At 40.4% G+C, this 24,608-nt stretch overlaps 2 protein-coding genes across 4 annotated transcripts; both read right to left on the bottom strand.

Moving 5' to 3' along the window:
- Positions 1 to 132: 132 nt before the first annotated feature.
- c15h3orf52 (chromosome 15 C3orf52 homolog) lies at positions 133 to 7,250 on the bottom strand. 2 transcript variants are annotated; one of them, XM_074640396.1, is made up of 7 exons: positions 6,659 to 7,245; positions 5,987 to 6,064; positions 5,633 to 5,719; positions 5,180 to 5,312; positions 4,686 to 4,846; positions 3,874 to 3,944; positions 133 to 3,749 (listed from the first exon to the last, which is right to left on the bottom strand). In XM_074640396.1, the coding sequence occupies exons 1-7, from the start codon at positions 6,725 to 6,727 to the stop codon at positions 3,554 to 3,556; spliced, it is 795 nt and encodes a 264-aa protein (XP_074496497.1). In that variant the 5' UTR covers positions 6,728 to 7,245; the 3' UTR covers positions 133 to 3,553. The 2 variants fall into 2 exon arrangements, with proteins under 2 accessions (XP_074496497.1, XP_074496498.1); XM_074640397.1 differs by lacking the exon at positions 5,633 to 5,719 and having other exon boundaries at positions 6,659 to 7,250.
- A 1,099-nt stretch (positions 7,251 to 8,349) lies between these two features.
- On the bottom strand, positions 8,350 to 24,564 carry LOC141770654 (capZ-interacting protein). 2 transcript variants are annotated; one of them, XM_074640398.1, is made up of 6 exons: positions 24,354 to 24,564; positions 12,063 to 12,146; positions 11,828 to 11,899; positions 11,336 to 11,404; positions 10,177 to 10,389; positions 8,350 to 9,513 (listed from the first exon to the last, which is right to left on the bottom strand). In XM_074640398.1, exons 1-6 carry the CDS (start codon positions 24,357 to 24,359, stop codon positions 9,181 to 9,183), a joined length of 777 nt encoding a protein of 258 aa, XP_074496499.1. In that variant the 5' UTR covers positions 24,360 to 24,564; the 3' UTR covers positions 8,350 to 9,180. The 2 variants fall into 2 exon arrangements, with proteins under 2 accessions (XP_074496499.1, XP_074496500.1); XM_074640399.1 differs by lacking the exon at positions 24,354 to 24,564 and adding an exon at positions 22,857 to 23,358.
- Between the last annotated feature and the right edge of the window lie 44 nt (positions 24,565 to 24,608).

Here is a 24,608-nt window from a genome sequence, read left to right as displayed (position 1 = left end):
GATAAAAATATTTAATCACAATTAATCACACATTTTGTATCTGTTCAAAATGTACCTTAAAGGGAGATTTGTCAAATATTCAATACTCTTATCAACATGGGAGTGGACAAATATGCTTTGAGAACTGCAAATGTATGTATATATTTATTGTTTGAAATTAATTAACAACACCAAACAATGACAAATATTGTCCAGAAACCCTCACAGGTACTGCATTTAGCATAAAAACATATGCTCAAATCATAACATGGCAATCTCAAGCCCAACAGGCAACAACAGCTGTCAGTGTATCAGTGGGCTGACTTGACTATGACTTGCCCCCAAACTGCATGTGATTATCATAAAGTGGGCATGTCTGTAAAGGGGAGACTCGTGGGTACCCATAGAACCCATTTTCATTCACATATCTGGAGGTCAGAGGTCAAGGGACTTCTTTGAAAATGGCCATTCTAGTTTTTCCTCGGCAAAATTTAACGTACGTTTAGTACCTTTCTCAACAAGTATGATATGGTTGGTTCCAATGGATTCCTTAGGTTTTCTAGTTTCATATGATACCAGTATCTTCACCCACTACAACCTAAACATTGCAAGTTGTGTTAATACTTTAAATAAATTAGTGGTGTTAAAACAAATTTGAAGTTAATGTGTTATTATCGCATTAACTTTGACAGCCCTAATTGCTATAAAACCCCAGAACTTATATTCAAGTAAATTCTTTGCCAATTTAATACTTGTTCACACCCAATCTATGTATTTTTATTATTGAGTCCATTGTAAAAAAAGGTAGATCAACTGACTCTGAAGTTATACTGTAACCGAATGAGTGCAGTGCGTATGAGCTTCACATTAACTGCACAATTTCAGCAGTAACAAATACTGAAATACTGTATCTGCAAAAATATTCTTTATTTGAGAAATTACAGGCCTTATACATATCTTACATGATTATTTTAATCAATCCATTACAATCAACTTTAATCAGATGAGTTCTTACCACAAAAATTAAGTGAAAAAAAAATTACATGGAAATTAGTGTCTTAATTGGCTCAAGCTTCATCTCTTTCCATGAAGTCTTGTACGGAGTGCAACCAGCTGAAGGGAGGACTAATTAATAACCATCTGGTGCATGCGAAGACTGTCTGTGACCAGATAACTTGGCACAAACATTAATGACAGCTGTAATCTTATTAGAGGACAGACATGTTGACATGATCACTGCCAGGAAACAGACTGCAATCTCACACACTGACACGGCTCTAGTTGTGTTACATGTGATGTGCCACCGGTGCTACTAAATGCAGCAACCTGCTACTAACGCAACTCGACAGGAAAATATCAGTGCAAATTATCAAGTGTTTGCTCCAAACAGAGACAGAGAAAGCCTTGGAGACAAAAAAAAAAAAAAACAACAACAAAGGGAACAGTTACTTGCATGTTTGACATGCACTCCCTCTACTGTTCAACCACAAAACAACATTAGAAATACAGCAGGTTAATTCTTTGTGTATAGAATAGAGTTTCATGTGGGAAGGCATACCCTTCACTTACAAAATGATCAAAACAGCAGACTCATTTTCATGTACAGTTCTCTACAGCTTATTTTCCTACAGTGTTTGTCGCATCATAGGCAAATGTTTTAAAAGAGCGTTCCACAGTTTTGGTTTGCAAATCATGTCTGGTGACGGAAAATAATGGCACAGATATGCAAATATAAACACTTATTCAGTCCCAGGTTTTGTACAAATGGTTATGAAATCACAGTGATAGTCAGGGAATGAATAGAATTAATTTATACCAGGTTGCTCTTACAATTAAGCTTGGTTAACCAAGGCACAGTAATACACAATATAATCTCAAATACAATGTGGAAAATTGTATTTCATACACTCAGCAAAGCCAGACATTCTTGAGTTAAACAACTCAGTTTGACGGTAGATGTCCATTTTACCTGAGACGTCAGCCCGGTCGCACGAAAAGGCGTGTGAATGACACGGTAATGCGCAAGGATAATGTGTGTAATAAGAACGCCTTTCTCGATTAAGGCGCGTCATTTGTACACCATGTAGCCTGTACTGACTGCAATGTAAATGCATCCGTGTAAATATGCTACGCTCAGAGATAGTGACGTAGAATAAAAAGTGAGAAAGACTGCTTATGACGGACGGGCGGGACTGGAGGTGGATGGGTCCAACAAATAAAGGACTTTCCAGACTGTTCGAGACCGGTGTTTTGTTTCGTAAGCTACATTAGTGACGTGTTTTCAGGGACGTTTGTGACGTGTTTTCCGTATTAATGTTATGTTCTTTCCGTACGTATTGTACTTAGTTTACGTACTTTTTTTAACGTCAACCATGACTTTTTTCCTTAAAGCTGCAGAGGGTAGAAATGGAGCAAATATAATTAAAAAAATATATTTTTATAAAACGGTCACTATATCCTGACAGTAGTGCATGAGACAGGTAATCTGAAAAAAAATCATGTGCTTCTGTGTCCTCCGGTGATCCTAATGGCATCTGCAAGATTTCACAGACCAGAGGAAAACAACCAATCAGAGCTGATCTGAGGTCTGCTGTCCAGCTTCCGTCTATGAGAGCCAGCTGTCAATCACTCGTGAACTCCGACCAAACGGTCAAACTGGGCAGCGCTGATCAAATATGAATCAATATTCTGTCACGTTAATGCCTATTTCTCTCCTCAAATGTTTTCAGAATCATCCTGCAGTGCACTGTTTAGCTGTAAAATGAGAAAGTTTGTGACCCGGTAGCCATGTTGATATCCCTTGAGGAAATACCCAGCCGGAGCACAGCCAATAGGAACGCTCTCTCTCTGAAATGACCTGTGATTGGTCAAAGGGCTCGATTTTTTAAAGCCTGAAAACAGCACCGCCCACCGTCCGGGTCGAACTTTCTCATCCGCTCCCTAGTTTGACCGAAGTTGGCAGGTGATTGACAGCTGCCTCCGTTGAATGAACAGCCAATAGGAACGCTGAGGTGCAGGAGTCTAGTTTTCTCTCAGAACACTTGAATTACAATATACTGAAAGGTTATTATGGAATTTTCGCCCAATGATGCTAAAAAATGTTTGTCTACTGAAGCTTTAACCTAACTCAGTGGTTTTGTTGCTCCCAGCTGGTACTACATTTTCATACACACGTGTAATATTCATGCCTCAGCGAGGCAAAACATGACACTGAGACACCATCCTCCGGTGGACAGGCAGGTCTATTACACGCTTTCGCATGCTATCGGGTTGGAGAGGTCATGCACTGTTGATTGATTTGAATTAAGAATAATCTTAAAAGCCTATTAAACAGAACACACAATGAGATCATCCATATGACCTACAGCCATAATGGGTTTGTGTGACTGTGGTCATGTAGGTTGCTGTGGTAAAGATGCATCATATGCAATATTTCTACAGACTCATGGGAGAATCACACGGAAGTCTGACACAAACAACTACCTTACTGTAGGGGGTTTAGTGTTTGCTGAGTGTCACACTTAAATGACACAGAAAGCAAGATACACCAGTTTTCCTGTCTGGTCTTGTTTTCCTAGTGTCTTAAAACCATGTTTAGGGAAACTCGATCGATGTACATCGGCCCTGACTCATCTTGCTCTTGGTCATATAGAAACTGTCTCAACACGTTGTACACCATCTCCCTGCTCACAGTTATGTTTCTCAGCTGATCCTGCTGCTCTTCTGGCATGAGAAATGTCAGCTGGTAGTCAGCGATGACTGAACCATTCCTGTGGGGAGAGTAAAACAGAAGTTCACACAGTTTCCCCTTCAAAATGTTTAAATGACAAAAGGCTAAATCCAGTTCATGTAGCCGAGGTGTAAACACTGTGTGTAAGTGTAATGTGTGATTACCTGAAAGCATAGATCTCCGCTTGGGAGAAGTATCGTCCAAGAGCAGGGGAGAGTCTGTAGAGGTCTGTGAGCTGGGTGGGGCAGGTTGACACATGCAGAAACAAACAGAGAGTTAGATGTTTTTGGCAGATACTAACCTACTTTCCCTTTAGAGGGCTTTTAGCAACAGCAGCCATGAACAGGTTTTGTTTTGTGAAGCTTGTGGCATTACTGTCTCAGTTTAGAAGGTGTTTTTCACTTGGAAGTGATGGATTTTACATCTATATAATATGCAGTTGTCATTGTTGCTGTATGCTGTAAAGCCCCCTGAGGCAAATTTGCAATTTGCAGGCAAAGTGGCGTTGGACACAAATACACCTTAATACACCGTTACATCTTTTCCAAATATTTTTTGTTGTATTGTCTTACATGTTATTTATCATATTCTTCTGTACGTTACTTGTTAATGTATGTTTTTAATGTAAAGCCCATTGATGTTACTTGTATCCTAATGAAATGTGCTATACACTGTATATACATTTACCTTACCTTGCCTTAATAACATAACTATTCACTTCTACTGTTACCATTAATTCACTGCCTTACAGTGCACAATGCCCCTGCATCTTTTCCCCAGTTATTATATAATAAGCCATTATACAGTATGCATCCTGTCAGTTCTCTATTCATGATGTTTATATAGGTGTGGTTGCTAGGAGACAACTGTTGAATTAGCAAAATAAGGGGGAAAAAACACTGTATACGAAAGCAATTCATACAATTTTTGACAGCATAGATCATTATTTGAAATACAGGTGATAATTGGTATAAACCTTTTCTTGAAGTTCAGCAGCAAGTGCTTGGCTTTCATTGGAGGAGAGGGTGGAAAGTTCCTCTGTGAAGACCAGGTTGGGCAGTTGGAAGCTCCCATTGAAATATTGAGGAACTTTAAACAACGAACGGTCAAAGTTCTCATCCACGTCCTCATGGATCACTGTTCAAAGAGAAAATTGGTCAAAACTGAAAAAGTAACTGCTGTATTGAAACGGTAACATTATGTTATCATTAGCTTTGCATTGTCCTCTGAAATAGTCTACAGGCTCATTGCACGAGTGTTGATGTTATGTTCTTGCATGAGCATTGCATGACAACTTACACTTTGACCTTCAGCTGGCCATGACCTTGTAACACTTGTGCTTTAAAGTATGATAAATTGCCTTGTTACAGATCAAATTGAATTAAATCTGTACCTGACTTTTTACTCTGTTTATGCACGTATTCTTTAATAAATGTAGCATCATCGAACATACTCATCATGAAACCTTACCTGAGCACACGGCCAGCGAAATTAGAGTCACAGCAATGATGAGGAGGAAGATGAAGATGATGATCATCCATAGTCTGACTTTCCAGAAGATGACCTCATTCAGCTCTCTCTTTACCCTGCACACGGCGCTACTCTAAAAGCATAATGAAATTGCTTTGTCAATAGTGCTACAGTCTGGGGGTTCTTGTTTGATACTATAAATAGATATTAGGTGGAGCATCACCTTAATGAGACATCATTTAAAAAAGAATATTAACAGAGCATAAAAACACTATCCAGTTATTTGTAGCTGCACTGACATGTTTGGTGTCCAAGGGATGGATGTGAAATAACTCAGTGAGTTATCACATGAAAACAGAAAAGATACACTTCCTTAATTCGAAGTGAAAAACCCCAGGAACAACAAATTTCTAACATTTTTTTTTGTTTTTTTGTTACTAAAAGTCTCCATACCTCTTGAGGAGTGTATGTATTTCCCCGATTCCTTTGAGCTTCTGCTGCATGGCCGGAGGGCACCGTGTCCCTATTACAACCAGTAGTCTGACAAAAACACAGCAGACATATGTCACGTTCCTCCCCTTACTATAAATGGAATAAGTCATCTAGGGACAGTGTTGAATTATTCACTTCCAGGAGTGCTGAAAATAAGTGACTAAATCGAGTTGTTGCCACAGAAACTAGAGCTCCCTTTTTTGTCTTTTACACAAAAATGGAAAATCCATGCCAAACAGAATATGTGAGTTATTGTAATATCTTGAACAGACTGTAAACCTGAACAAAGCAGCACAAGATTTGATGGAAGCTCACCCGTACAGAAAGCAACCCATCTCTCTCTGTTGCATCAGGGGTCCTGTAGGCCACACCACCTCCATTACCTGCTGTCACCTAGGAGCAGGAACATATTGGGGAATATTACTATGAAATGCTACAATGGTGGCTTGATGATATATTTTACATATAACAGATTCATTTCATCAGTTAGTTACCTAAGAAAAAAGTATATATAAATATACATGTATATATATATATATATATACATGTATATATATATATATATATATACATATATATACATATATATATACATATATATATATATATATATATATATATATATATATATATATATATATTAAAAAATATATATAGTCGGCATACTTTCACTTACTTTCATACTTTCACTTTCGGCACTATATTCACATTTTTATTAGTCTCGTATCTCAGTTATTACCCTGCACTATATTCAGTTTTAACAGTTTCTTCATCTCCCGTTATTTTTATATCTGGTATATATATGTTTTATACTCTGTATTACTTACTTGTGTCTTTTTACTAATATGTTATCATGATATGATATCACTATCATTAATGTTACTATCTATCATTTATACTATCTATCATATTTATATCTATATAGAGAGAGATATATATATATACACTATCTATCATGTATATATATATATAGCATTATGAACTCACCCGATCATTAGACGGATATGCTGCTTCATCGTTCCCATTCCTCTCGATGGGCTGCAGCTCAATGTCCATGCTGGTTTGCTGGTTTCCCAGGGCCAAATGGGAGTTCTGTTTGTAAGCCTGGCTGAAGTCCCAATCCGGAAGTGCCTACTATAACTTTTTAATAATGAAACCGCAGCGATCGCGGGGCCGTAAACGTCTCAGATGTGTTCAAAATACCAACAACTCCTCTAAAACAACAACAGGTCAAGAGTTCACATGGTTAGACAGCTGACAGCTCGTGGGAGATTCCTTTATTCGTTTCTTCTGTCTCTGCTCGTCCTCTCACAGCCAGCCAGGTGAGTAAACCTACGAGTCCTCCAAGTTTCGGTGCAGCTGACGTCTGAAGGCGTTGTCAAGTTACAGTAAATTAAGAAAGCGGGTGGGAGGAAACATTTACTGTCAATGTCATAACGACAGGACGTGACACTACTATTGTATTCCTGGGAATATATGTAATGACTGTTCTGCGATCAACCTGCGTCCTGTTGTGATTAAATATAACGGAGACTGCGTGTAAACACTTGTTCCTACTGCCTACTGAGTTATCTGAAGTATGCACACCACGTGATGCTGTGTTTTCCCAGGTAGCCTAAAGGTCTCCAGGATTTTACAACTGTTTGTTTAACCTAATGTGAGCCAATAGGTGATGATGCTAAATGCCTGCTGGGATGTTTTCTTGCTGTTTGTCAAATTCAAGATATTCTTCAGGCAAGATGCCTTTGATGATGTGAATTAATATTTTAATTATTTTATCATAACTTTACATTGCACCTGCACTCACGTGCTGCTACACTAACACTAACAGTTTTAAAAGGACTTAGAGTAAAAATAAAACATGAGCTTGTGGATAAAGAAATTAAAGTTCATTTTTGACATAAGATACACATTCAAGATAAATTGCACTTTTGGGGTAGAGTATAGCCTTCCAATTAGGCTACAGAGGACACATGTTTACCCATATTGCAATTTCTGCAATTCTAAATAGTCACCATTAGAAGTCGAAAACATTTACAAGGTTTTCATATTATGCTAATAATGCCCTCAGGAACAAGCACATTTTGTCCTAAAAGATCAGATCATATGTAGAAATATTAAAGTAATATAATTATATAAATACTGTGATTCCATTAAATTGAATGTTCTCTGGCTGTCCACAGTTTTCAGTTATTCCGATTAGACCTCTGTTCAGGTGGAAAATGGGCCGCAGCGCTACAGTGGGAAAATGATGTGACTTCATGTACTAATAAGAATTATCAAGGTGTAAGTCGTCCTACCTTAACAGGTGCAATAAAGCTGTTAACCAAGCTCAGTTTCAAACTGTCAGTTTGTTCACACAGACACAGCCCTGAGAAGAGGTCTAACCAGGGAAAGTCATTTAAATCACCTGTGTGGGTGTTCCTATGTGTGCAGGGTTTTTCAAATCTGCATTTCGGCAATGCTATCCCTTATCATCATCATTGGTAACCTCCAACTATAAGCCCAGTAGGCTATATTAAGCTTTGTCCTTGGCAAACGATTGTCTCAGGAGATGATACACAGCATGAAGTATTAACTGACAGGCATACCAGAATGAAGATAATCATCAATGTTGATCATTTTGACTCATGATTCTTTCGACCCTAAAATTTGATGAAATACATGCAATGTCAACATTTTTCTTACAGAAGAAGGAAGCCGTTTATTTTCTTAACATTTCTGTGCATAATTGCTGAGGGCCCGAGCCACTCCACAGTAGCACTGGAATATAGATACTGTGCAGAATACAAAATGAAAGACACGCAGAAAATTCGACTGACATACATCAAAAGAAATCTATATAAGCAAAGTACATGATTTCAACCTAAGGTGATAGGAATTCGGTATGATCATACCCATCAATGTCAGAACTTTTTATATATCTGCTAATATATATATATATGAAGTCTAGTAATATTTTGCCTTTTGTCAACCCAGCATTCAGTATTTCCAAAGTCCTTTACATGACAGATACTTCTGACATGGAAGTGCACTCTTAGCATTTTTTTCTTTGCAAATCAAAGACATTGTTATTTGTCATAAAAAAACAGGAGTCTGGTCGTGCAGACTTGACAGAATATGACACAAATTTCCTCTGGCTGATAATGGACACAGTATCAACTGTGATGCTTATTTCCATGTGCAGAGAACAGCTGCTTCTCGAATCTCTCCAGTGTTTATAGACCTGTTCTGTAGACGGCCAGGAGAGGGCGGCAGAGGGACTTAAAAAGAGCAGGTACCAAGAAATTAAAACGGATTAACTCTTTCTGAGGAGTATTTTAAGAGTTCTCTTAATCAAAGCATTGAATAACTTATTCAAATATATGTATGTTCATAAATATATGTATATATATTTTCTTAAAGTAAACATTCACAGTTCACACCATGTCAGTTCCTCCTTGGTGCTCCTCCCGAGGCATCTCCTCCTTCCCATTTGTCTGAACATTGCCCTCTATCTGCTTGGCAGGTCAAGGCTCTGATGAAGGCTGCTGTTCCCCCTCCAAAGCCTCCAAGTTCTGGGCTTGTTCTGCGTCCTGCTCCTCCTCTAGATCTCCCATGTCATGGGGGTCACTCTTTGCTACCCCGTCCTCTGTTTTTTCACAGTCCCTGTCCTTCTCTTCAGCATCTTTTAGAATTGCCGGCTGTCCATATTCAAAAACCGGGTCCATGTCCCCATTTTCTTTTGGGCTGTACAGTTCACATGGGGACAGAGTACTCCCGAAGGCTCCCGCCTCCTCTCCAGCTGACCTCCTGTGCTGTCTCGTGGGTGGGCGCCTTTTGATTGATAGCCGTGCACGAGTCTGAGTGGAAAAGATGAGTAAGAACCAGAAGAAATCCTGTTTTTAAACAAAATTTTAAAAAAATCAAGGCAACTTAGATCTATAAGACAGCTAAGCTAATCTATATTTAATATCAATTTATTTATATCATCAAATTATTTATGTTAACTGTCCAAGTATCAGCATATGCGTGAGAGCACTGGACAAACTGGTACCTATATGGACTCTAACTAGGCTAAGGGGATTACATCTACAATCCCCCTTGCAGAGCACTACAGGGGCATCTTGCTCCAGCTTATCCAAGGCCTGCTTAAATAGAAGATACAGAACACCCGCTGAGAAACACGTCAACGGGGACGGAGACCATGTGTCCGGTTGTGACGTCACAGCTCAGTCGGCGAATAGCATGAGGATCACTTCAGGGGCCTCAATATGACAGCAGCTCATGTTTGTCATTTAGTGACTGAGAGCTTGTGCAAACAAAAACCCATGCAAATATATCAAACATGAGGGTACTAACTACTCAAAAATGCTTACAAATGATCTCTAATCAGAAAAAAATGTAACTGGAATAAGATGATCTAGGGTGCTCTTCAACATGATACTTACAGTAATACCACAAACTAGTCTAACTGCATTATAAGGAGATGTAACAAATAGCTTAGCACGAGTCCGTATGTTTACCTTGTTGAAGCTCGGCAGCGGGGCGCCTTCAGGAGGGCTGTCGAAGCTGATGGGATCCTCCTCTTCACTGGACTGATGTGAGGGCCGCAGGGTGGGGCTCAGGGGGCTCTGCGGGCAGCAGGGTGTGTCGGGGGACGACGGCGCCGGCTGGAGCTTCACCTCAGGACTCTTGGGTGAAGGCAGCAGAGCAGTGGGTGACAGAGCAAGATTGGCCTACAGGGGAAAGGAAGATCCTGAAGCCTGGATACTATAATCTCCTTGGTACATTCTGTTCTAATGAAACTTAATTGTAAAACAAAGACCTTAATTAGTGGAATTAAATGTACTTAAACAGCACTTTTCAAAATGACCATACGACAAACCTAAAATGAGAGTAAAAGCTGATAATGAGCCATAAATTCAACATAAGAGTCATTCTATTAGGGGATATGATGAAATAAGTGAACGAAAGATTAACCAATGTCATGTTACTTTAAACATGGGTATATTATTAAAATATATATGCATTAAAAAGCAGGGATTATTCCTCCATAAAATGTGCAATTTTGTTTGAAAATGAGTATTATACAGGTGTGCACATAGGATATTGCTCTGCTTGCACTGGTCACGTTCTTACTTTGAAAACTCGCCTGCTAGAAGTATGGTCTGAAATAACCTTTTAAGTGTCACAAACAACACCTGTCATATCCAGTCTGAGAACTACAGTACATCAAATCTCGAGTTAGTCCCCAAACCTCTGTTCACGTATAGAGGAGAGAATCCTACCTGCACTGGGGAGAAGAGGAAGAGGGAGAAGCGGCAGCCCTTTTGTCCCATGGCTGCCCACCGTGTGAACTGCTAACTAATGGAACGTTGGTGGCGAGTTCGAGCCTCGCTGGAGGCTGGGTGTCCCATGATCCCATTAGCTCATTAATCTGAGCCGATTGTGGCATCAGGGACAAGCTCTTCCTCTTTTTCTCAGTGTGCAAACAGATCGTGCACCAGTGTCAACTGAACAGTGGGTGGCAGTACTGCTCCACATATCTCAATCTCCTGATTATACAATCTCCTGACTACTTCTGTCTGTGTACTACATCCTATAATAACACATCATGGGAGAGGCTAGCATTTGTTTGGTTTCCTATTCGCAAAATATTAAAATGTTGTAAGATGCATTTACCTGAAGTTTCTCAATGATGGAGGAGTTCTTCATCTTGATTTTAAAGGGATTCGGTGAGACGATAGTTTTCTGCAAGAGAACACAGTCAGAGCAGAGTGAATGAAAAGACAAATTCACAAAATCATCACAACATACAAGCACATGTCCCAATGAGTATTAAGCCTAAATAATATAGACTAAATAGTATTAAATAAACAAAACAACTTTTTGTTGTACATGCTTGTGATGTATACATGTTTGCACTGATCTGCTTTCATAATGCAAAGACAGGTTGAAAGACAGCAGCACTAACACTTCCCCAATGTTTAGGCAGAAGAAAGAATAGATAAATTGTCGATTTGGCAACAGTACACTGTCTACTGTGTTGAAATTGTGAGGTTGCAATGAAAATTTACAGTAAACAAATCTAAGTCTGTTTTCTTGAGACTTCCTTTGTATATCAAGGAGACAGATTTGAAGCACATGGGTCAGTAAAGGAAGAAAAATACTTACATCTGATTCTTCATTATCATCTTTTTGATTTTGTAACTTCAGGGAACACGGGGGTCTTCTTCGAAACGGCAACTACAAACAAAAAGGAGGAGGGATTCTGTAAGTATTCACCAACGACTGTATTTAAGTATGAAAATAAACAGAATATGGAGTGCTGTTCTTCTAGGGTAACTCAACACAGTTATTTGCACATTTTTGTATGGATAGTATACTATGTAAGATATAAATAAAGTACCTCGTCATTTGAGCTGGGCATTGGTAGAATGTGACCTTTGAACCTTCCAGCCAGCTCAGCCACAGATGGCTTGGATGGAGAATCCTATTGGAAAAGAAAGACATTCAATCAAACAACTGACAAATACTTCATGTTAACAGTCTTGACATTGTTTGTTACATTTTAAAATATTGCCTTGAGACAAAAGAAATGCCAGTTTTACTGAATGTTAAGATCCATGCATGGCATGCCTTTGCCCTGTTAGATGAGGCATTACAAACTGAATGATGTTATTCAAGGCAGTGACTTTCTGAGCAAATCCATCTTAAAAAACAACAATACAGTCTCATTAAGCATGGCATGTGCAGAGAGCCATTTTGCAGCTGAACAAGGAGATGTTCTAAGATAAGGACCGTGTTTCACTTCCCTCTCCTCAACAGGAAAATGTAGATGAGTTGAGAAACACAGCAGAAAGGATGAATATGCAAACAAAAAAAACATCTCCATCAGTGTGTTGAGTTGAATGCTGTCCTTGGAGGTATTCATCTCTTCTGCTAAAGAGTGTATTTTGTGGGTTTGGACACAGGAAGTGAGCCCCTCTCTCTCCACAGCTGTTTAACATCACGCCACAGCCTGTGACAGGAGGGACCTGTCCTTGCAGCCTCACACTCTTATCACTCCTTGGCCCCTTCACTTTCTGTCTCTCCCACTATTCCCAAGCTGATTGCTAAACTTCCCTCCTCCGCACTGCCCTTTCATGACCATTAACTCACTCCACATATCTGTGGCCTAAGTGATAAGTTGGCTGGCGGCTGTGATGTGCACGAACGTGAGCCTTGTAAACAACACTCCAGCATTACTCTGTCTTCCAGGCTCTAGTCGTTTTTGCGTTGGGTGTGAATGGGTCGAGACGTTTGTTTACAACACAGCGGGGCAGCCCGAGTCGTGCCGTGCCAGGACTGTGCAGATTGTCATCCATCACGTCGGCAATTAATGATTTGCATTGTACAGTCACTGCTTGTGGTGCTCCTCCCTTTCTCTTTCTGGCTTTGATGCTACGTGTCATTTCCATCCTACTTTTATTGACCACTAAAAAGCTCACGCCTCTCTTCACACAGCTGCCAATTCTGTCACATTTCCTGGGTGTGTCCACTCTCGGTTCCCTCCCTCTCTGCACAGTTTGAGCCCATGGAAACATGGAGATCCCAAGCTTCACAGATACACACATTCCACATTTTAATCACAAGCTTTATTTTCCTTTTCCCCCCCCTTGTTCTCAACATGACCTCACCACCTTGCTCCCTCCACCCAAAACGTATTACAGCATCAGCTCGCCCTGCAGTGCCTCTGTTAATGCTTCCCTCTGTGTCCTAATCCACGTCCCAACCCTTTTCCTGAGTTCCCTTTTCTCATCCGTGATAAATAGTAATCACCCGGGACCACCCAACCTCCACACCATTATTTTGTAACCTCTAATTGTTTAACTCTTTCCTGTCCTTCAAAAACAAATGCCTCCTTCAGAGCACAAACTCTCAGCACAACAGTGCACGCAAAGGAAGTGAGGCTTTGTCAGATTAAATCGCTGCTCAGGTGTTTTGGGCGTATGAAAAATCAAGGTTTCAGTTCTTCTGTAACTTTATTTAAATGATACACAGGAGGATGTCTACCAGCCCCCTCTACCAAACAATCAATCATTTCTTTGTTCTTTCCACTGAGTTAATTATATTCCTGACATGTGGTTTAGTTGTATTCAAAAAGTAAATTTGGAGAAAAAATATTTAATTTCAACGGTATGTTGAAGGTGACCTCTGCGCTTTTACTGTTAATTTTGGGAAAGGAATATGGTCATGTACAACGAAGATAATATTTTTCAGTTACTTGCATAAGTGACTTAAATAAAAGCTGAGAGCTGTATTAAGATTTAAAAGGCTTCAACCACATTAACTATTAAACAACTTTCTAGTTTTAGAGGAAGTCATTTCAGATCCATTAATATTCTTCCATGCGTCTTTTCAAAGCGAGCCCCTTATCTTTAATGAGCTTCTTCATGCAGAATGAAAATAACGTCAGACTCAATACAAATACCTCCCTGACTTAAAATACACTGACCATGCATACAGTATGTAAGTTGATAGATGTAGTTTTATTCATGTTTAAAGTACAAATGTTGTTGAAGTGTATTACAAGTATCAAAACTTCCAGTTTAGCATGTTGCAAGCTTTTTATCTGCTATCAAACAAGAACCTTTTACAGAGTCATTGTCCGCAGCCTTATGCAAGATATACAATAAATATAGTACACTAATCTGAACTAATTTAAAAGTCCCATATCATGCTCATTTTCAAATTCATATTTGTATTTTATGTTTCTACTAGAACATGTTTACATGCTGTAATGTTCAAAAAACACTTTATTTTCCTTGTACTGTCTGCCTGAATATGCCTGTATTTATCCTCTGTCTGAAACAACCGTTTCAGTGCATTTCAACGGAATTGCATTGCTAAGCAACAGCTTGGGTACCTGTTTACTTCCTGTCAGCTGATGTCATTCACATACACTGCAACTGGAAATAAACTGGGATACATTTAGAATGATTACATTTAAAACTGAGAAATGGTCTAAATATTGTAGATTTTTACAGAAATCCTGACGGCTTGTTTCAAAGGCACAGTTTCTGAATACGGGCCGTGTGTGTTTCCCCATGGATTGAGTGTTTTGATACTTTCACAGTATTTCTATAGCACGTAAACTAGCTTTATAATAAAAAAAAAACAAAACATGAAAATCTCACTTTTTACAATATGGTTCCTTTAATAATTTGTTTGTCTTTGCCTTTTAATTGAATATGTCAAAGCAAACATGTTTTCCTCTCAGTAAAACTGAACTGTTTTCACTAACCATTTCACTGAGATGACAAAAGAGACACATTATTTTAATGAGCCATACAAGGCCTTCGGTTGGTTAGCAGCATTGCGCATGTTTAACTCAGCTGGGACCCCAAGCTCTGTGGAAGACTGGGAAACTTTGGTTCACTGCAGGAGAGAGCAGGGCAAACTCTATTTCTGGGGCTCTAGGCCTGGGAAAAAGCCTCAGAGCTGTGTAGGCAGCCTGGATCACAGCTCTGCTCTGTAACCCCTCAGCTCCTAAGAGAGAGTGTTCCTGGATATGCGAGACCACATCTGAAACATACTGTAATCTAGCATACAGAGTGACTGAGCATGTCTAAACAAGGAAACGTTGAAAAAAAAGCTTCTTAAAGCAGCGCCTTACCCATGTGATTCAAGTTTTCCAAAAACGAGCCTGTGTTGACGCTAAAAAGAAACAAGCTATTTCTGAACTCTTACTTCCATGGAAACCTTTATATGTTCCTTGCTTTACATTTACACATACAGTACAGACTTCATACACTGTTATCCAAAACATTTTACTTTCCCAGCTTTCCCGTTATTTAAAAGCAATTTATGCTTGTTGTAACTGGCATTTAAAGGAACGGTGGTAGCCCAGAGGATAGTAAAGAGGTATAAATGAAATCATTTCATAGTTTGGATCCCCAGGCCCGTTGTGATAAATTCACTGACGATACTTCATTTGCAGTGCAGGACATAGACACTACTGTGTCGATGATATAACAAGTCTTTTCTTGGGTTGTTTTTCCTCCCCAGAAACCAGTTAGTTACCATGGACAGTCTGCAGCCCTGTGAACACTGTTACCCCTTGAGTATACATTAATACTGTTGAGGTACATTGGAGCAATGCAGTGAAGCTGCTAAGTGGCTGACTTTGGCGTCCCTGTAGTGGTGGTATCAAAAAGGACACTGTTGCAGACAGTAATTCATGCTTCCTCCCCACCAGTGTCACAAAAATAATGCTGCTTCATAAGGGTGTAAATCACAAGTTTCATCACAATATGATATTATATTGATTCTTTGGATAATGATACGATATTTGCTGATATCACAAAGTCCACCACGATACGATTTCGATTCGATTCATTTCTGGAGCCTGCGATCAATACTAGATGATATCATATGCCCATTTAACCCAATCAGTTACATTTATATCAACTCACAAAAAGCAACTAAAATATGTGTGCTCTACCAGACATTTAAAAGCCATCTATTCTTTTTATAATAAAAAGAGTAAAAAAAGAACAACCTCTTGTTGTTCACTATAAAGTGCCACATTTCTTATGTTTAATCACTGTTCGAATGTTTAGGAAGGAGGTGCGCTTGGACGGAAATGGTGACACAGACGTGCCCTGGGATATTCAAAATAAAGGCGTATCTTAAAGATGACGATATGCATCACCGTTTCCACTTTGCATCAACGATCAGCTACACCCCTACTGCTTCATATAAGACATTCTACAGAAAGTGTCTAAATACCTGACAAATCAAGGTATCGGTATCGTACCGTTTGTAACTTCTTACACTTACACTCTTATAAGTCATTGCAGGTCGGTGTCCCATGCGCGCTCGCGTGTGGCTATGCTGTTCCAACACAAACTACACGGAAGCACCAAAACCGCAAAGTTACATCTAGTGAAGCCCGTCTTGCAAAGCAGTGTCAACTCTTCCTGCTCCAGCCCCCCGACCGCAGCCAGAAGACACAGGGGAGACCGTAGCTCTGGTGTCCAGGGCCGGAGTCTCTGCTGTACTCTGCTCCTCTGCCTGCCTGCCTGCCTTCACTAACACACCGCGCTTGTTCTCACTCGCTCTCTCGCTCCACCTCTCACGTGCATGCGCGCACACATACACACTGCAGAAGAGTTAGTTTAGCTCTGAGAATATCTAGTGAATGTACAGTGGAAGTTTGTGCAGAAATAAATGCTGCAGCTCCTCCAGACCAACAGAGGTTTCCCGTGTTGTTTCCTGCTGCTGAGTGAAGTGACGGGGCTCCGCAGCGAGTAACGTTATCGTCTCCGACCACAACTCCGGTATCTCCCCTCCAGTTCCTTCTGACCACGGTCGGCATCGATTCAGGAGAGACATTCGTCAGGTCAGCTAACATTACTGTCAAGCAGCTGAAATATAGAGTGATATTGTGGTTTTAGCTGACGTGTGTCGCCTCACTGTTTTGACCGATGCTCGTTCATGTCTATGTAGAGCGAGCACAAGTGCGAGCAACAGGACACTGACTTTCATTGACTTAATGGCCACAAGTGTCGCTGTTAACAAGCAATTTCTGATTCTTACACAGAGTCCCTTTAACAACATTGATGCACTAATTTTGGAAACCAAAATACTAGGTTCTACTTATTAATCAGCAACACTGCCCACAACCTTATGCAACGATAAATATTAAATGAATAGATGCCTTGGAAGGGGAGGACAAATCTCTATCATCTTGTGGTATACTGTATATAACCATTCCACCAGGCCCTACTGAATAGTACAGTTTCAAGATGTAATCAGCTCTTTTGAGCCATCGTTTCTAGAAAAATAAAACCGTTGACCTCCAATATGGCTGCCGGTGCACATGACCACACCTGAAACCCCTCTATAGAAGACAGTGGACTTCAGTGTGAATGTTAAGCAGAGTGTTGCAGGGAAAAAAAGCGTGTGCATCCTCAGTGATCTGTGTTTGGATAAGTAAAGGTTAATCCCAACCAGCATCTTAATTTCCATGCTGTGGATGAAGACACGAGGTTTACTGTATGACCGGCAGATGTGGAAAGAGAACACAGAGACAAACAGATCACACAAAGCCTGCTATTATCTGTTCCCGTTATTCCTATTTCCAGAGGCAGGGGAGAAGAAGCACATGATATTAGTCTCAGCAAATCCTAATATATCTCAGCGGTGGTCAGAGAGCAACAGGCCATGTAATCTACCACGGAGCTGATAAAGACGATGTCGGGCTCAGGATCTTTAACTGTTCTCTAGGAACTCTCAATCCTCATAAGCTCTCGCTGGTGAGCCCCGCACACTGGGAATCTGTGAAAGTGAAGATAAATAAAGCTTGCCAAAGCACAGCTGTTGAGCAAGCGCTTGTTCAATAACATCACCAAGCGGTAGTGGCTTCGGTTTGAGTCTGCAGACTTTGTTTTCACAAGTTAGCGTGTTCTGCTAGGGAGAAAAACCACCATAGTGAGCAGCTCCCTTCTGCCTACACTTGTTAAGTGGTAAGAGAGCAGACAGGCACCTTCTCGCTCGTTGCCTTTCCAGGAAAACATGATGTGTTTTTGGACTGGACCTCATCTGAATATCTCACTTTTCCACTGCCCTCTGTGTTTGTGTGTTTTCCCGTGTGTGTGTGTGTGTGTGTGGAAGTACACTAGAAAGGCCCAGGATCAGAGGGATGAGGTAAACGGACACCCTCATCTACGAGATGTTGCTGGCCCGGCCTCAAAGGAAATGGGAGGTGCCGCAGACACAGACTAGGGTGGGGAAACAAATATGTAATAAAAAAATAAGCATCCAGAGAGAGGGAAAATAAATCCAGACGACCTGGAAACAGAAAGCTGCTGATATAGTTCGAATTCCACAGAAAGACCTCAAACATGTTTTTTTCTTAAATGTGACAAATGCAACAACACATGAGGCAAGACCCCAAGAGGCTTTTTATGCTATTTAACTGCAATTTGACTGGCAAAAGATGAAGATACGAGACCAGATGATAGAGCCAGGCCTGTTTCGTGGAATGCACCGTGATATTTCAATGTGATAACAGCCCGTTTAAGATAATCTGAATTGTGCAATGAGAAGGCAGGGAAATGGAGAGTGAATGATGAGTAAGAAAAGATATCAAAAAATGTAAACAGCTCACAGCAGACAGAACGTCCACCAAATGTTTGAACCTAAGCAAGAAAACATTGATACGAGCATCTGTTGGGGATTCTACATGGTGTTCTGGTATTCTCATCCACTCTGATCCAGCAATCACAAAGACAAAAACCATCTGGACAGTGGATCAGATAGTTGACGTGGAGGCGGAGTATAGCACAGACACGGGATGATTTCATTCAGTGAAGCCCTGCACATAGCTGATCTGGAGCCTGCCGTCTAGCTACCGTCTATGAGTCGGCTGTCAATCACTCGTGAACTCTGATCAAATGGTCAAACTAGGCAGCGCTGATCAAATATGAATCAATATTCTGTTACTGTAATGCCTATTTCTCGCCTCACATGTTTTCAGAATCATCTTGTAGTGTACTATTTAGCTGTAAAATGTAAAACAACATGTGAGTTTATAACATGTTCAAACTTGCAGTGTGCACCTGCCTTCTAAGCCTAGAAACCTAACCTAAAAATCTCAACATTTTGCAAAAAGAAAAATTGGGTTTGTACAAAGTACAAGCAGCTTGCAGCACTTATTGTGTTTGCACTCCTTTCTGCCAAAAAAGGGAATAAAGAGCATGGCTGGATGACAAATTTAGAAGAGGCTGGTTGAGGAGGTGCATGCCGTATGGGTTAACTGTTCTGCAGGGAGACTTGAAAGTAAGTTATAAAGTCATGATGATATTGTTTTTTTGGAGTTTCCACTTCCTCTGTCTGGCTCGCTGTTCTCAAAATCCGTCTGCACGTATCTCACGTTTGCAGTCTGACTAAATTCAACATGTTTGACAATCTGCAGATGTCTGAGACAGCGTAAGGCCTGACTCAGGCTGCCTCAGTCTACATGTATCCATCCATGACATAACTTCCTTAGAAGCCAACAGCATGTGTGTTTTTCTTGTACAGATCACAGTGTCCTCCCCACTATCTTGTCTAGTTCCCACCCAGGCTATCTCTCTGCCCCATGCTCTGCTCTAGACTCATGCCTGATATCATTACTCAGAGAAAAACACACAATTTATGTATAGTGTGAGGGTCTGCAATGGAAACAAATTGTAAACAATGTTTAAGATAATAACAACCACACTGCAATAAAAAGCAGTTAAAGAATTATGAGGCTTTACGAACCATTTGATTGGTCGTAAAGGTGCACGTATCCTCCGACGAGCCAAGCTCCCACACAACTAGAAGTCAACAAGGAGATGTAAAATACAGGCAATAAACCAGAGAGTAAAACTATCCCACATGACGACACAATATGACATTTTAGAACGAGATTTTAGATTAACTTTAGATGATCACACATTTACTGCAAACTATTGAAATGCTTCAGCAAGTCTGTGCACACTACAATCTCCAAAGACAGAGAACTGCTTATTGTTTTAAGCAGATATATCTTCTGAGTTTAAGAGCCAGCTGATAATGTTCCAGCTTGTATCATTATGTCATCAGCTTCAGGGTACACAGCGCGGCAGAAACAGATAAACAGTTTCCTTTACATTCAACATTTGTCCACCAAAACACATCGTGTGTGTCCTTCAGGCCTGACAAACATGTCAAATGCATTTCCTACAATATAAAATTGTTTGCATCGACCACAGGTCTTCTTCTACTTATTACTACTACTAACTGTCGATATGCAATAATGCCCCGCTGTGGTCAACAGAAATTAATATCACCAGAGTCTTTCTTGGTGCGAGTTTAAGTTACTTTTATGATGAGTGTAGCCTGTAACTCCCATGGAAACAAAGAGTTAATTTTGCCCAAAACACTGTAACTGTTATCACCTGGGAAACTAAATATGTTGTGAAACAATGAAAAGCAGTAATACAGCGGAAATATGAATATTCTGCAGAAACTGTGCACTTCCTGCTGTTTGCTTCTCTTTTCCAACTGATTTAGCAAATACAGTATTTTTGGCATTGTAAAGTACTGGTTTCAAAGGACGCTAGAGTTCAAATATGTGGACAGAAGGTAGAAAACAGCTAATGAGACAATATCAGAGAAAGTTGATGATGTGGTTTGCAAGATGTTATAAATAAACAGGAAGCATCAGTGTGATCGGAGCTTTAAATCACATGAGATGCTGCTGGTTTGTCCCATCAACACTATGTGCTCTTCATCCAGCAGAAGCGCTTTAATCACAGGACTTTATTGACTTGTATAAGCTAATAAAATCAGATTATTAATTTTACTCACACTCTGAACACAGGTCCAACCATAACTACACGGTGACTTTGTGAACGGGATAAAGTTTCGTAGGCTTTCCTTGATGCTGATGCTTTACATTCCACTGAGCTTCACGGTCAGTTAGGTGTCTGTTTTATGTTAAGGACAGAGTGGACCATTCATACTGCCCTGAAACACATACAGCCTCAGCAAACACCTCACACTGGATCTGTCACGATAATGTCCAGTTCTGACTGGCTCTGAACATAATACCAGCAGATACTTTTACCCTGTGGCATAATCACACAACGCTTTAAGACGCATCAGTACTCTTATTTATTACTGTGACACTGGACTATATACTGGTTCTAGTGGTACAGACTGTAGTATAAGCAGTAGGGAGAGAAGTATTGGTTCATAATAACAATAATAATAGTGTGACACTATATAAATGACATACTGTTGTAAAGCAACATGGGGAAAAACAGACTCATTAAGTCGTACCGTCTGGCTGGTACAGACTGAGTTCCTCTGTTATTGGTCTCTTAACTTTACTATGCATTACATAATAAATGTGCACACCATATGGTTGGCAAGGCAATTCCAAAATACTCACTCCTCTAGCTGTGGTGTTGTTTTTCCATCAAAGGAAAACCTCCACCCCCCCACCCCACAACCGACACACACATGCAGCACAAATCCTCAGGTGCATGCACACACGCACACACACACACACACAAATGCTACATTTCTAGTTTGTCCACTGGATAGCCTGTCGATGCAAAACAGGAAACAACATTTAAGAATTTCCATGCATCAATCTCTACTCAAGGCTTGCTTGAGGCAGCTATAAATCAATGTTTGCCCACAGCTCTTTCCTAAAGCCAGAAGACACAGACAAATTTAAACTAATAGGCAGTGTCATCAAAGCACAGCTGAAGCAGTTTAAATGACGGTGAGTGTGAGACTGACCTTACAGGCTAGTTTGCTTGTTTACAGGTCCTTTAGGCAAAATGCAGCATGAAACTAGAATTACCGCCTCGCGGGTGATTTGCTCCACCGACCGGTCAATTTGCATTTTACATCCACTTCTGTCCAAAATGTCATCACTTCATCGTTTGATCCTGTTAGACATTTCTGTGAAATTATCATAATTAGCATATGAATTCTTGAGCTAAAGGGACTGTTTGTTACTTCTTACACGTATAAATCGGGTCGGTGTCTTATGCAACGCTCGCGTGTGGCTACGCTGTTCCAACACAAACTACACAGAAGCACCATAACCGCAAAGTTCTATCTAGTGAAGCCCGTCTTGTGAAACAGTGTCAACTCTTCCTGCTCCAGCCCCCCCGACCGTGGCCAGGAGACACAGGGGAGACTGTAGCTTCGGTCAGCAAGCAATTTCTGATTCTTACATAGAGTCCCTTTGAAGTCAAAAGCTTGTTCTGTGAGGTCATAGTGACCTTGACCTTTGACCACCAAATTCGAAAACCCGTTCATCCTTGAGTCCAAGTGGATGTTTGTGCCAAATTTGAAGAAATTCCCTCCAGGCGTTCCTGAGATATCACATTCACAAGAATGGTACGTACATACAGATGGACGATAACACGAAAACATGATGCCTCCGGCCACAGCTTTCACCGGCACAGAGGCATAAAATAAACATCCTCCTATCAAACCTCAAACCGAGGCTGCAGCAGACGAAAAGCATCCCATTCCCAACAGCTAACATCTGGGAGAACTGATCCATTTTGCCCAAATTCTCAGCGAACAGGAATTGACTGAAATCAATTCAGTCACATCAATTTTATCGTCAATAGCAGCAAAATACTGCACAACACCTGAACCTGACTGGACTCAGTAGACTTACCACGGGTTTTACTTCACCGCCGCTGCCATGGAAGTGTCACATTTTACCTAAACCATCAACAGAAATCTGTTTCTGAATAACTTTGAGGTGAGAAATCGCCCATGAAATCACTGAGCAATGCTTCAACTTAAATAACAGCACCTTGGTTCGGTAGTTGTTCACCAAGATCAGATAGATAAGAAGCGGATCGTAAGCATTCAGTTTAAATTTACATTACAGCGCTGCTCATTGTCATCAACCCCAAATTACACCATTAGCTTGTAATGAGAACTGAGCTTGTGAGATTTGGGCTTGGTTCGTGAGGTTTCATCCAGAAAACGCTTGAGTCACCAAATTGAACCTGCTTCCTCTATCTCAGTGTTCAGCCTGCTCGTGCAGGTTCAGGTTTGTTATCTCTCTCAAAACAGCTTTAACTCACAGAAACTGTAACTATATCAGAAAAAAAAATGTTTACCTAAGGTTAGAAAGCCCCCCTCTATGTTTTTTTTTATCATTCTTTCATCTTTTCCAGATTTGGGGGGGAATTCTTTTCTTTCAATATTGGCAACAGGGGAAAGAAGAATAAGGTTTTAAATCCAAGCTGGTCTAGAAGCTGCTAAAGCATATCTGAGTCCTAACGTTGGGTGGTGGAAGTATGTGAGAGTAGTTCTGTGGCAGATTACTAATGTGCTCCCTCACGTGCTGTGGGGGGAACAAATGGGCGTTTCTCTTCCTATTTGCCACATGACATTAAATAGCTGAGAAAGATGTTAAAAGTCAGAGGGAACAGCTTGTTTTGCAGGGAGGAGGCCACAAACCTGTGAGCAACAGGAAAAACAGACATAGACAGGCCTCTTATGCCATGAAGAAGCACACTTTTTAAGCTTAAAACCAAAACGCAGATTTAAGAAACAAAAATAAACTAATAGCATTACAACTTCATTACATTTATCACAGTGCACAAACACTGGCTCATGATGACAGATGTTCTGTCAGCTCCATTTCCCTCCACTCACTCTGTGGTTTCTTGTTATGAAGTTGTTACCACAAGAAGCTCAAACACACTGAGCCAAACAGTTCCCATTTTAATGTTGAGGCATGTGTGTATGTTCATAATAGAACAACTACACCCTCAGGAAAGAAAAGTACAACCATCTTTTCATATCCTAACTTTGTTTGTCATAAGTCAAATCTTGTATTATATCACATATAATAATATAAATACTGTAAAGATCATTAGGAACTTTTATAGTGAATGTGCATAGTACTTCATAGGTGGAAGCTATTGACACAAATGCATTATTATTATTATTATTTGTTAAATGGTTGCACAGAAACGTCACAATAATAACACACACCATTAAAAATACTCTACAGTTAGTCACTATGGTGTCATGTTTTAACTTCAACCACACAAGGCTGCACAAAACCACATTAAATGGTAAAAACATCTGCTCTAATGGCCTAAAAAGTACAGGCTAAAACAGAAAACCACAGTAAGAGTCAGAGAGTTGTTACCTCCATCCTGAATGGGCCACAGATCTTCACCTCCTGCTCTTTTTCTCCTGTTTCTCGGCCTCTTGGATCTGACTGTGTGCTGGTAGTGAGGAGTCTGACGAGCCTGAGGAGCGCAGCGGCCACAGACAGCAGCTCTGTGTTTATATCTGGAGCCAAACGAGCCTCATGGACGAGGAGGAGGAGTGGACAACTTTTACGCGCATTTGGCTCCGTCAGCGCTGTCAAGTCAGTCAGGTTGAAAAAATACGGCTTCTG

Source organism: Sebastes fasciatus, chromosome 7, assembly GCF_043250625.1.
Source record: "Sebastes fasciatus isolate fSebFas1 chromosome 7, fSebFas1.pri, whole genome shotgun sequence".
Taxonomy (NCBI): Eukaryota; Metazoa; Chordata; class Actinopteri; order Perciformes; family Sebastidae; genus Sebastes; species Sebastes fasciatus.
The sequence above is the reverse complement of the archived record's forward strand: the minus strand, read 5'-3'. Positions and strand labels throughout refer to the sequence as shown.

What these genes read in the sequence shown, in the direction of transcription:
- c15h3orf52 (XM_074640396.1), bottom strand. Translation starts at nt 6,727, where the DNA reads ATGGACATTGAGCTGCAGCCCATCGAGAGGAATGGGAACGATGAAGCA. An exon ending in ATACATACACTCCTCAAGAG is followed by an intron (nt 5,313 to 5,632) that starts GTATGGAGACTT and finishes TTATGCTTTTAG; the next exon opens with AGTAGCGCCGTGTGCAGGGT. An exon ending in TTCGCTGGCCGTGTGCTCAG is followed by an intron (nt 4,847 to 5,179) that starts GTAAGGTTTCAT and finishes CTCTTTGAACAG; the next exon opens with TGATCCATGAGGACGTGGAT.
- LOC141770654 (XM_074640398.1), bottom strand. An exon ending in ATGATAATGAAGAATCAGAT is followed by an intron (nt 11,405 to 11,827) that starts GTAAGTATTTTT and finishes GTTCTCTTGCAG; the next exon opens with AAAACTATCGTCTCACCGAA. An exon ending in CCATCATTGAGAAACTTCAG is followed by an intron (nt 10,390 to 11,335) that starts GTAAATGCATCT and finishes TTTCCCCTGTAG; the next exon opens with GCCAATCTTGCTCTGTCACC.